Here is a 12,009-nt window from a genome sequence, read left to right on the forward strand (position 1 = left end):
ATTATCTGCATAAAGGGGGGGACGCGATCACGGCAGACGCCACTGGTTTTTCAGAACAGTAACCCAACGACGACGGCGCAGCAGCAGCCAAAGACAGAGAGGAATACACCAAGAACCGAAAACCAACGGCATCGACACAGCAACGGTGAGGAATACACCGAGAAAACAAAAACCCAACGACAACGACGTAGCAGCAGCCAAAGAGAGAGAGGAATACACCAAGAATCGAAACCCAACGGCACCGACACAGCAACGGGGAGGAATACACCAAGAACCGAAACCCAACGGCACCGACACAGCAACGGGGAGGAATACACCAAGAAACAAAACCCAACGACAACAACGCAGCGGCAGCCAAAGAGAGAGAGGAATACACCAAGAGCCGAAACGGTAGCCAACAGCATCAATTCAGCGACGGCCGAAGACGAGAAGCGCCGAAAAGATAAGCCGCCAGCGTCGACGCAGGAACGAAGCGCCGAAACGGTAAGCCCACAGCAGCAACGGCAGAAGAGAAACGCGGAAAACCCAAACCAAGTAACGACGCGCCAGCAGCGAAAAAGAGAGACAAAAGTCACCGGCGCAGCGTAGACGCCGTTACAGAGCGGGAACGACGCCGCCAGCCCTCTGCCGCCGCGAGAATGACGACGCTGACCGCCCACGCTGACGCTGGATCCGCAGAGTTCTGAGGCTGGAGGAAAAAAACGTGGATGAGGAGTCGATGGAAGAAGGCCGCACGAGCCAGACGTGCCCGCGGAAAAGTTCGAGTGATTATAAAGAAAGAAATAAAAAGGGAACACGTGGCGAGATCCGCACCGACGCGATCAGGGTACAAAAAAAGATCCTGCATCTGCAAAACGCACTTTCGACTAAGATAAGCGTGGGAATTCAAAGGTAAGCGAGTCTCTAGTCGTGTATACGGGCTGCTGAGCGGTGCGATAGGTAGGGAAGAACAAAGTGGAAAAAAATAATGAATAAAGTGAAAATATAACGATTATGAAGAAAACATAGCCTGACCATCAACAATCTATACACAAGGGGAAGCTGGAGGCCGGGGCTTCGCCTTCTCTGTCCATCCTTACGCCTCTGGCCCGAGTCTCCTCTTGCCCCGCCCACGTGGTGATCCGTATTCGTTACAGATGCCCGTCGGTACCCCGCGTGGCTCCCTCCAGTAGTTCGTAGCCCGGCGGGATCCCGAGGCCGCTGTCCGGCGATCGCCTAAGCGCTCTCGGTGACCCCTGTCGGCACTCCCGCATGATCCCCTCCCGTAGTTTGTGGCCCAGCAGGATCCCGAGGCCGCTGTCCGGCGATAGCCTAGGCGTTCTCGGCGACACCTGTTGGGCCCCCCCCCCCCCCCCCCCCCCCCCCCCCCCCCCCCCCCCCTTCGTATGATTCCTTCCAGTAGTTCGTTACCCAACAATATCCCAGGGCCGCTGTCCGGTGACTGCCTAGGCGCCTTTGGGGATACTTGTTGGCGTTCCCGCGTGATCCCCCTCCCGTAGTTTGTGGCCCAGCAGGATCCCGAGGCCTCTGTCCGGCGATAGCCTAGGCGTTCTCGGCGACACCTGTTGGCCCCCCACCCTTCGTATGATTCCCTCCAGTAGTTCGTTACCCAACAATATCCCAGGGCCGCTGTCCGGTGACTGCCTAGGCGCCTTTGGGGATACTTGTTGGCGTTCCTGCGTGATCCCCCTCCCGTAGTTTGTGGCCCAGCAGGATCCCGAGGCCGCTGTCCGGCGATTGCCTAGGCGCTCTCGACATCTGTTGGCGTCCTGTATGTTCCCAGTAGACCAGCAGGGTCCCTGAAGTACTGTCCGGCGATTGCCTAGGTACTCTCGGCGATACCTGTCGGCCCTCTTCCACTTCGTAGTAGTTCTTAGTCCGGCCGGGTCCCGAGAGCACTATCCGGCAATAGCCTAGGCACTCTCGGTGATACCTGTCGGTATTTCCGCATTCCCCTTTCCGCGTCGTAGTATTTCTTAGGCCGACAGGGTCCCGTAAGTACCGTCCGGCGATAGCCTAGGTAGGTACTCTCGGCGATACTTGTCGGCATCTCCTCATGGCAAAGTCCCCTTCCGCTTCGTAGTAATTCTTAGGCCGACAGGGTCCCGTAAGTACCGTCCGGCGATAGCCTAGGTACTCTCGGCGATACTTGTCGGTATTTCCGCATAGCAAAGTCCCCCTTTCCGCGTCGTAGTAATTCTTAGGCGGTCAGGGCCCCGTAAGTGCCGTCCGGCGATAGCCTAGGCACTCTCGGCGATACTTGCCGGTATTTCCGCATAGCATAGTCCCCCTTTCCGCTTCGTAGTAACTCTCAGGCCGGCGGGGTCCCTTAAGTACTGTCCGGCGATAGCCTAGGTACTCTCGGCGACACCTGTCGGTTTTGTCGCATAGTAAAGACCTCCGTATTGATTCTGAGTTCGGTGGGGTCCTGAAGGCGCTATTCGGCGATAACCGGAGTGCTCTCGGTGAAACACACGGCCCTGTCCCACGCTACGATCGCTCCCGTCCGCGGGACTGCCCCGTCCCCCATCATAGGTCCGAAATACGGAGTCCCGGCAAATTATAAATATTACTGTAATTTCGACCCTGGAGTAGACTGAGCTATGTACCCCAGCCCAGGATCGCTTCCTTACACTGCCAAATGACAACCATAACGTAAAACCAACAAACAACAACGACAGAGTGGCAGACAGACCCAGTGACTGACTGGCAATCTCCTGGCAACGTCTCGTCTTTGTTGTCCTCATAATGAAGTCATAAATTTTAAAAGGAAAAAGAGATTAGCAGAAGTGGTCGTGGTCTCGGTCTTGGTCTTGGTCTCGGTCTATCCAAGTGTCTTGAATGCCGACTTGAAGGGCTTTCTCAGAATGTGTTTATTTATATTGCCTGAACTTAAACCAATTATTGAGACGCCTCTGGGGGCAACTGCGAAACTTCCTGCGAAAGTATGGCAAAAGTTAATGCACTTTCAATGCTGGCAGGGCCGTGGCATAAGGAGTGGAAGTGCTCTGCCCCAATAGCTGTCACGAGCATTTATTATTTACACTTTTAAATAAATATATATGTGCTGTTCCCCTGCTGTTCTGCTGCTCATGGGGCGGGGGAGAGGAAATGAGAAGGGTCACTTGCCCCAGAGAGTGGCACATACATTCACATTTACACTCCACTTAACACCCCAGGGATAGAAGCAGCAGCTACGCAGTTTTCCGAATGCTGTGTTGCACTTTTCTACTTGCCACACACACACACACACACATACGAGAATCTAATGCAGTTTATATACACAGATTGTATACATAGATTTGTGAAGAAAATTTGTATTTATGTTGTTGGCCAAGCCCCCATGACACCCGCTCTGTCGTTTGGTTTGTCTTTCAATGCTCTTTCGACTTTCAACACATTATGTGCCCCATTTAATGTCTATGTGTTTGTGACACATGCACACACACACACACACACACACGAGACACGCAGAGGGCCAGAGGTCGATCAACATGGCCATCAAGAAGATGGTAGCACGCATGAAGGAGTTGCAAGTGGAAGTCAAATCCCATCTGCAGGCGCCAGAGGATAAAAGGGCAGCGCCAGGAGGATGCCAGTGCCATGATCACACTGCAGGCCCAACTGGCCCCCTACCCAGGATGACCAAGCCCAGTGCGACTAAGGCGACGCAAACGGCATCAGGAGCCCACAAGAGCGAGGCAACATTCCGAACTGAGGAGAAGAGCGCGCGCGGAAGGCCCAGGCAAGGACACCAAGCTGACGCCACTCGACAAGAGGAAACCAAGATGCAGTGCGGCAAGGCGGAAGACACCAACCCTACACAGAAGTGGAGTGAGGTGAGAGGCAGGCGTGCGAAACGCAAGCAGACAGGCCGACCAGACGCAGTGCTGGTCAAATGCACCGAGGAGGCATCATACGCCGACATCCTCAAACTGGTGAAGGCAGCACCAACACTCCAGAGCCTCAAAAACAAGGTTCAGGGCATCAGGAAGACAGCCTCGGGCGAGCTGCTTCTAAGGATGCAACAATCCTCAGACCCCGCCACCCAGGAGCTGCAGATGGCCATCCAGGCAGCGCTTGGGGACAAGGCAGCCGTGAAGGCCATGCAGGAGACAGTCGCGGTTGAGGTACTCAACATAGACGAGCTCACGACAGGCGACGAGGTATGTGAGGCCATAGCTGCAGCGATCGACGGCGACTTAACACAAGGAGCAGTGCCGTACATGCGGAAAGCATATGGCGCAACGCAGGTAGCTACGCTGAACCTTCAGCCCGCACTCGCAAAGAAGCTCCTGGAGCTCGGAAAAGTTCGAATCGGCTGGGTTGTCTGCGTGCGGCAACGGATTGCGCCAACCCGCTGCTTCAAGTGCATGGCCTATGGACACACTGCAGCCAGGTGCAGATCCAAGCGGCCTGTGGCAAGCAATGCATGCTACAAATGTGGTGGGGAGGGGCACAAGCACAACCAGTGCAACAACCCGCCAATGTGCATACTATGCGCTGGCAAGCCAGGAGACGTCCGCTCAGCAGCCCACTCGGCCCTCAGTCGCAGCTGCCCTGAGTATAAGAAGGCACTAGCAAAACTGGTTGATGGTTAAGCTCCTGCAGCTCAACCTAAACCACTGCCGAGCTGCTCAGGATCTGTTGGCGCAAACAGTCCTGGAGCAGAAGATCGACATAGCGCTACTCAGCGAGCCGTACGGCAAAAAACACGAAGGAGTCTGGCAGCAAAGCTCAGACGGAGGAGCAGCAATCTGGAGCTGTGGCCCACAACCAGGCCAGCTTACCCACAGAGCATCCAGAGTGGGATATGTGAGAGCTAAGCACAGCGGCACTTTTGTCTACAGCTGCTACATAGCACCGAGGTTCACGCAGCAGGAGTATGAGGCGATCATCAGCAACATCGCTAACGACGCACGAGGCAAATCGCCGGTCCTGATAGCGGGCGACTTTAACGCCTGGGCCACGACTTGGGGCAGCGCCAAGAACACACCCCGTGGGACATCGCTCCTGGACGAGTTCGCAAGCCTGAACGTCTGTCTCCTCAACACAGGAACCACACCAACGTTCAGCAAAGCAGGGCGGGAGTCTATTATAGACCTCACCTTTGCAAGCCCAGAGCTCGCACGCCACGCGAAGTGGCAAGTGCTGAGTGCTTACACCCATAGTGACCACTTAGCCGTAATGACGGAAACCTTTGCACCCAGGAACACAACAAGGATACAGCGGGCGCTCCAGGCCGGGTACAAGGAGGAAAGCCTGAGCAGAGCCGCGCTCCTCTCGGCAGCAGAAAACCTAAGCGCCGCCGGGGATGCTGAAGCATCCGCGCTTGCCGTTTACAGGACCGTCAAAGCGGCCTGTGATGCAGCCATGAAAAAAAGAAAGATCGGAGGAAGCAGGCACCGGCCAGTACCGTGGTGGAATGAGCACATTGCCAAGGCCAGGAGGGAGTGCTGCGCAGCTCGGCGTGCCTACCAGCGAGCAAGAGGCTCCGCCCAATTTGGCAGAAATGGCGCGGCATTCAAGGCCAAAAGAAAAGAGCTGAAGGAGGCCATCAGAAGCAGCAAACTCAAATGCTTCAAGGAGCTCTGCGATGCAGCCGATGCGGAACCTTTTGGTGGAGCATACAAACTAGTCATGGGAGATTAAACAGACAGCCTATGCCCAAGGATCCGGTGCATATGAGAAAGATAGTCGGCACCCTATTCCCTGGACAACCACCCTTACAAGAGGAAGCTAGGCTAGAAGGAGCTAGCCTGAGGGACACCACCACCATCATCACTGCCAGAGAAGTACTGGAGGCCACGGGTAAGCTGAAGATCGGGAAAGCGGCAGGTCCAGATGGAGTCCCTAATGCAGCACTAAAATGCATAATTAGAGCCCATCCGGAAGCATTCGCCACAATGTACACCCAGTGCCTAGCGGAGCGGACAGTCCCACGAGCATGGAAACGGCAAAGGCTGGTTCTGATACCCAAGCCAGGCAAAGAGCTCAACGACCCATCGTCATACCGGCCGCTGTGTATGCTGGATACCATGGGCAAGATTTTCGAGAGGATGGTATGTAACCGACTGGAGGCGGAACTGGCTGAGCGTCGCGGACTTTCCGACCTCCAATTCGGGTTCCGCAAGCAGAGGAGCACCACTGACGCCATCGAGATGGTGACAAACCTTGCCAGGGAAGCCATGGCAGGAACGCGATGGGCTGGAGGCGACAAAAAGTACTGCCTAGTATGTACACTAGACGTACGAAACGCCTTCAACTCTGCCAGCTGGAAGAGCATCCTAGAGGCCCTGACCAGGAGGGGTATATCTGAGCAAATCACACGGACTCTGCGAAGCTATTTCACGGACCGCGTCCTGATCTACGACACGGAAGAAGGAGCAGAACATCACCAAATCACCGGAGGCGTCCCACAGGGCTCGGTCCTAGGGCCGATACTGTGGAACGTGATGTATGACGATATCCTGCGGCTTACATTACCGGAAGGGTGCACCCTGGTGGGCTTCGCCGACGACATAGCACTGGTGACAGTGTCGAAACACGTAAGAGACGTAGAGGAGAAAACCAACGTAGCAGTCGGGATGATAGTGGCCTGGCTCGCAGCCAACGGGCTAGCATTGGCGGAGAAGAAGACGGAGGCTGTGCTAATGAGCAGCAGAAAAAAGGTCGAGCAGGCATGCGTGAGAGTCGGTAGCACGATCATCAGGACCAAGCCTGCGCTAAAGTACCTAGGGGTAATGATGGACCAGAGGCTAAACTTCAAGGCCCACCTGGAATACGCCAGCGCAAAAGCGACTGCAGCTACGGCGGCCATAAGCAGGATGATGGCCAATACAGGGGGACCACGGCAGCGTAGCAGGCAGCTCATCGCTGGGGTGGTCACCTCCATAATCTTATATGGATCAGCAGTGTGGGCACCAGCAATGATGGTTTCCACATACAGCAGAGACTGCAGAAGCGCATACCGACGCTGTGCCCTGAGGGTTACATGCTGCTTCCGGACGGTGTCTGAAGACGCCGCACTTATTGTGGCAGGCATGGTCCCACTGGATCTCCTGGCAGCTGAGCGGCAGAGCGGAGTGGAGGTAGCCAGCGAGCGGCGAGAGCGCACTATAGCCCAGTGGCAACGGCGCTGGGACCAAGCGGCAAAAGGGAGGTGGACCAGACGTCTCCTTCCCCAGCTTAGCCCATGGCTGCGAAGAAGGCACGGCCAAATGGACCATTATTTGGGCCAACTGCTGACGGGGCATGGCTGCTTCAAGCAGTACCTGCATCGCTTTAGGCATGCTGACGACCCGTATTGCAGCTGCTGCGGGCCTGGAGTCGACGAGGATGCAGAGCACGTCTTCTTTGTATGCCCCCGCTTCTCGCAAGAACGAACGAGGCTAGGGGAGACGCTTGCAGAAGTGAGTGTGGACACCCTCACCGACCAGATGCTAGCCGATGAGCAATCTTGGAACGCGGTCGCCTACATGGCAGCAAGCGTGATCAAGGAGCTGCGCAGGCTGGAGCGAAGCCGGACAAACTAAGCCAGAAGGATGACCCCACAGCCCGCACCGCGAAGTAATGCCTAGCGGCAGTCCCGCGGGAGCGGACCCACCCCCCCCCCCCCCCCCCCACCCCCTTCCCAGCCATAATTGTTATTTTATAAATATAAATTGTTTTCCCAATAAAAAAAAAAAAAAAAAAAAAAAAAAAAACACGAGACACGCACAGCGAACGTCAAGTGGCAATTTACATTAGTTTTATTGTATATGAAATTAGCAGCATTTAGCATCGACATCAACAGCAGCAGGAGCCGGCAAAACTTTTGCCTTTTGGATCCAATTACTCCGAATATCCATGGGTGTGTGCGTGTTTGTTAGATTTGTTTCCTCATATGACTGTACTGTCGCACTCGGCATATCAATTTCGCCTTGGCAACGTGGCCCCAAACTCCAGCTCCAACGCCAGAGCTGGGACATTTCAAGGTAGACGGGGCCAAAAGCAAATCGATTTTGTTAATAAAAACGAAGGGAAACTTAAAGGAAAAATAGAAGAGTCGGGCCAGCAGGAAGGGGGCTGGTGAAGTGTGATACTTGCTCGAAAGTAACAATTGACAATCTCCATGATAATGGCATTCCTGAAGGTTTATTATGCAAGTTCTCGCTCTATTACCCGCTCGACCCTGAGTTCCATGGAGCAGCCTGAAAGTATTTGCAAACGCCTTGGAGGAGAACTAATTCCGAAGATTCCACGTACCACGTGCCACTTCATATGGATCTACGGATTGTTGTTGCATTTGGATATTTCCAAGTATATCCCAGTGAATGAATTGTATAATTATCCTTCCCCATAATCAGTTCTTTCAATTTGAATGAATGCGTACGTTGCTTTTATTTTTTTCTTTCTATTACCTTTCTACGCACGTATAACCTTTGTTGGCATTCAAAGTTTTGATACAAAAAAACCGAAAATAATCTTCAAAAATATTTCAATAATTTGCCACTGACAAAATTCCTAAACTAAACAAACAACCCCCAAAAAAACACTAAAGGAAAAATGAAAAACCTAACAATTTAGTTCCACCCCAGGCGTAAATCGAAATCTTTGCTACCTATAAACCTAATGTCCTACCGCTATACCTCGACCTAGAGACCGACCTATGCATCATGACACTGGTCGACAATGACCACGTCGTCGTCGACTATTTCGCCGTTGCGATTGGCATGATGCTCGTGGTGGACGGGGCAGGTGAGAACGATTTCGTCCTCCTTGCGGGTGGGTGCGACTTCAGCAGCTTCCTTGGTCTTGAGGTCGTCCTTCTTGGAGGCATCCAGACGCTTGCTCTTGTTGTCCTTCTTGCTTTTCTTATCCATTTTGTTGGCTTTGCCCGTCTTGGGTTTGTCCAGTTGGTCATCACTCTCGAGCTCCAAAGGATCCTCCTCTTGGTCGATAGCTTCGCGATTGGTCTGCAGCGACAGCTCCACGGCGCCGTTGAGGAATTGAGACAAAGGTGATTTCATGTGGCTGTTGTGCATCTTGTGCATCAGTTGTTGCAACACGTCGAATATTAGCGGCAGAGCAGGCGAGGACTCGTACTTCGCATAGTACTTGGACGGGGTCATAATGTGGCCGCGGTGTGGTTCGCTTTTGGAGGCGTTCAAGAGGAGAACTCCGGCCAAGTCCTGGTCCATCATTTCCGGTTCAGAGTCGAGTTCCTGCTGCATGTCCTCAGTAACCATGTTGGGGGACACCAGCTCGAAGTCCTTAATCTCGAGATTGCCACCTCGAGAGACCACCTTCTTATAGTACGCAAAGGGCGGCAGCAGTCCTGTACCTAGAGAAAGCACAGTCGCAGCGTGGCGGTATTTGGGGCGAGGGTTAGCCAAACGAGGCATTAGGGCGTCATTCATCAGCAATATGCGGCGCTTGAGGCGATGCAGCTCGGGCAGTAAAGTGTCTAACAGTCCAGTCGATGGCCCCACTAGTGGCTCCTCGATTTTGGGTGCGGATGTGTGTGTTGTGGTGGTGATTGTAGGGTCTTCCATGGCGCCAGCCTTGTCGTTGTCCACGGCAGGCTCTTGCCGAGTGGATGATTTAACCACAGTTTGAGGATTAGCCGTGCTAGCGACTGTTGCCATTGCTTTGGCGGTTCCGGAAGTTGTGCCGTTGCCCGCTTGAGTTGCCATCAACGGTCCAGAAGTGGATGCCACAGCTTTAGCATTCAGCTGGACATGCGAGCGCTTGATGCGCAGGCCCTGCCCCATCCAAGTCCGCATCAGCATCACGGGCAGTAAAGTGTTTACCAGTCCAGTCGATGGCCCCACTAGTGGCTCATCGATTTTGGGTGCGGATGTGTGTGTTGTGGTGATTGTAGGGTCTTCCATGGCGCCAGCCTTGTCGTTGTCCACGGCAGGCTCTTGCCGAGTGGATGATTTAACCACAGTTTGAGGATTAGCCGTGCTAGCGACTGTTGCCATTGCTTTGGCGGTTCCGGAAGTTGTGCCGTTGCCCGCTTGAGTTGCCATCAACGGTCCAGAAGTGGATGCCACAGCTGTAGCATTCAGCTGGACATGCGAGCGCTTGATGCGCAGGCCCTGCCCCATCCAAGGCTGCATCAGCATCACGGCACCTACACCCACCCCAAAATATTAGTTTCGCTCATGAACAACTTCTGCGGTACCCCCATACTTACACCAGAAGATCACCAAGACATTAAACTTGGACATTATCAAAGATCAGGTCGGTTGTTATTGATTGAAGGCAGCTCTGCAAATAAAAGAAAAGAAAACCCAACTTCAATTAAAAGTAAAAACAAAAATTTTGACAGTTTTTTCACAAAATATTCCTCAAAACTATCACAAATTTTTTCAATTTTTAAATTTTTGTTTGGTTAACTCACTTTTATTTTTATTTGGGACTGGGATATGTGCTCGACACAAGGTTGAACATAGGAATGATTCGAACTGCTTCCTGCCTCGTAGCGGCGTTTTGACAGGCAGCTGGGGAGCCCGGAAAAGGTTACTGGGAGTCGAAAAACGTAAATACCGATTTTCGAATTCTTTTTTCTTTTCTGATCCATACGCGAACGCACACACGGCACTGCGAGGGGACCTTTTCAAGTGCTGCAAATGGCAGAAAAAGCAAAAAAAAAAAAAAAAAAAGGCAACAAAAAAATTTGTTTTGTGAGCCGCAAACAAAAGCAAACAGTGGAAAAAGTTTAGATTATAAATTTCCAATCAATTTTTCGTGCAAAATTCAAACGCACACACAAATAGAAACAGACACAGACACAGACACAGCGAAGGGCACAAATACGAGTGCTCACAGGCGGGTAGTCATGTGTGGAAATTCTCAGCGAAGCGTAAAGAGGCAAACACAAAAACGGAAATGCGATACACTTGCGAAATGGCTGAAGAATTTTCCAAAAACTCGCACCCACGTACCAACGCACCCGAAAATACAATCGTACTAATAGTATCCCAATAGTACCGTCCTTCTAATTTTCATACCTGCCAACCTTCATATGATAGAAGATGATGGCACGTTGCATTCGTGCAAATGCCTCGAGCTATTTCTGATTAGGATGCGAATCGGGTACATCTGTTGTGCGTTTGTAGAATCATCATCCATGAGGGCTACTCTTCACATAGATATGTAGGATAAGTTCCTGCTTAAGAGATATGGCAGGTAACCAATAGTCCGTTCGATTGCCCGAGACCTTGATATTGGTGCCTTTTTCTTGGGCCTCTGTCGCCTTCGGTTGGAGGCATTAATAATGTAAAGTGCGTGCGTCAAATGTAAATTCCTTGCTGCCAGCTCACGCGATTTCATAAACTTGCGACATTCTGAACAAACAATTCTTTCGCCCCAATGTGTGTGTGGCGCGTATGGGGGGCAGGATTCACGGCGACTTAACGCTCAGGTGTGTGTGAGGGGGGAGGGCGAAGGCACTTTTGCTTATCAGCTTAAATATAAATGCCAAGCGATTGCAGTGGGTGGTGTTCGGGGGGTCAGCTATAGGGGGCAGAGGCGGGATCTGTGCTGGGGCAACTGCTATGTGCTCTGCAGCTGCTGATGCTGCATTGGGGATTTGCACATTTCCATTCGCATCTTGCCCCCATACTGTTTTCCTCTCCCTTTTTTTAGCAAGTTGATTTTGCGAGTGTATTGAATAAGTCGATTTTCTCCTTACTGGATTTGCTGGTTCGACAAGGGGCTTAAATATTTAATATACATATCCCTTTTGCATATGCCAAGGAGCTGTGTGCTTCTCCGTCTCCCTTTTGACTCTGTGTCTGCCGCACGATTACTCGTATCGGGGAGGGAATGCCTAAACCAATGCCTGAACTCCTTCAGCTGCCTTTGATGTATGCCTGGGCTTGGGCCACGGCTTGGGCTTAAAGCCATGCTGCCAGCAATCCTCCATCTCCATCTCTTGACGTTTGCTGACTCAACAGTTCAATTGAATTTGATGTTGTTGCTGCCCTTTGACTATGAAATCTAGATTACAACTTTTGG

At 52.4% G+C, this 12,009-nt stretch overlaps 1 protein-coding gene across 1 annotated transcript; it reads right to left on the reverse strand.

Moving 5' to 3' along the window:
- Positions 1–8,357: 8,357 nt before the first annotated feature.
- On the reverse strand, positions 8,358–10,497 carry LOC108157439. Its single transcript, XM_017289493.2, has 3 exons — positions 10,391–10,497; positions 10,184–10,257; positions 8,358–10,120 (listed from the first exon to the last, which is right to left on the reverse strand). The coding sequence occupies exons 2-3, from the start codon at positions 10,215–10,217 to the stop codon at positions 8,649–8,651; spliced, it is 1,506 nt and encodes a 501-aa protein (XP_017144982.2). The 5' UTR covers positions 10,218–10,257; positions 10,391–10,497; the 3' UTR covers positions 8,358–8,648.
- Between the last annotated feature and the right edge of the window lie 1,512 nt (positions 10,498–12,009).

Source organism: Drosophila miranda, chromosome 2 (assembly GCF_003369915.1).
Source record: "Drosophila miranda strain MSH22 chromosome 2, D.miranda_PacBio2.1, whole genome shotgun sequence".
NCBI lineage: Eukaryota > Metazoa > Arthropoda > Insecta > Diptera > Drosophilidae > Drosophila > Drosophila miranda.

Bases quoted from the DNA above. Each gene is read 5' to 3' on its own strand.
- LOC108157439 (XM_017289493.2), bottom strand. From the start codon at position 10,217: ATGTCCAAGTTTAATGTCTTGGTGATCTTCTGGT. The intron at 10,121-10,183 runs GTAAGTATGGGG...GGGTGGGTGTAG, and splicing joins TGTCTTGGTGATCTTCTGGT to GTGCCGTGATGCTGATGCAG.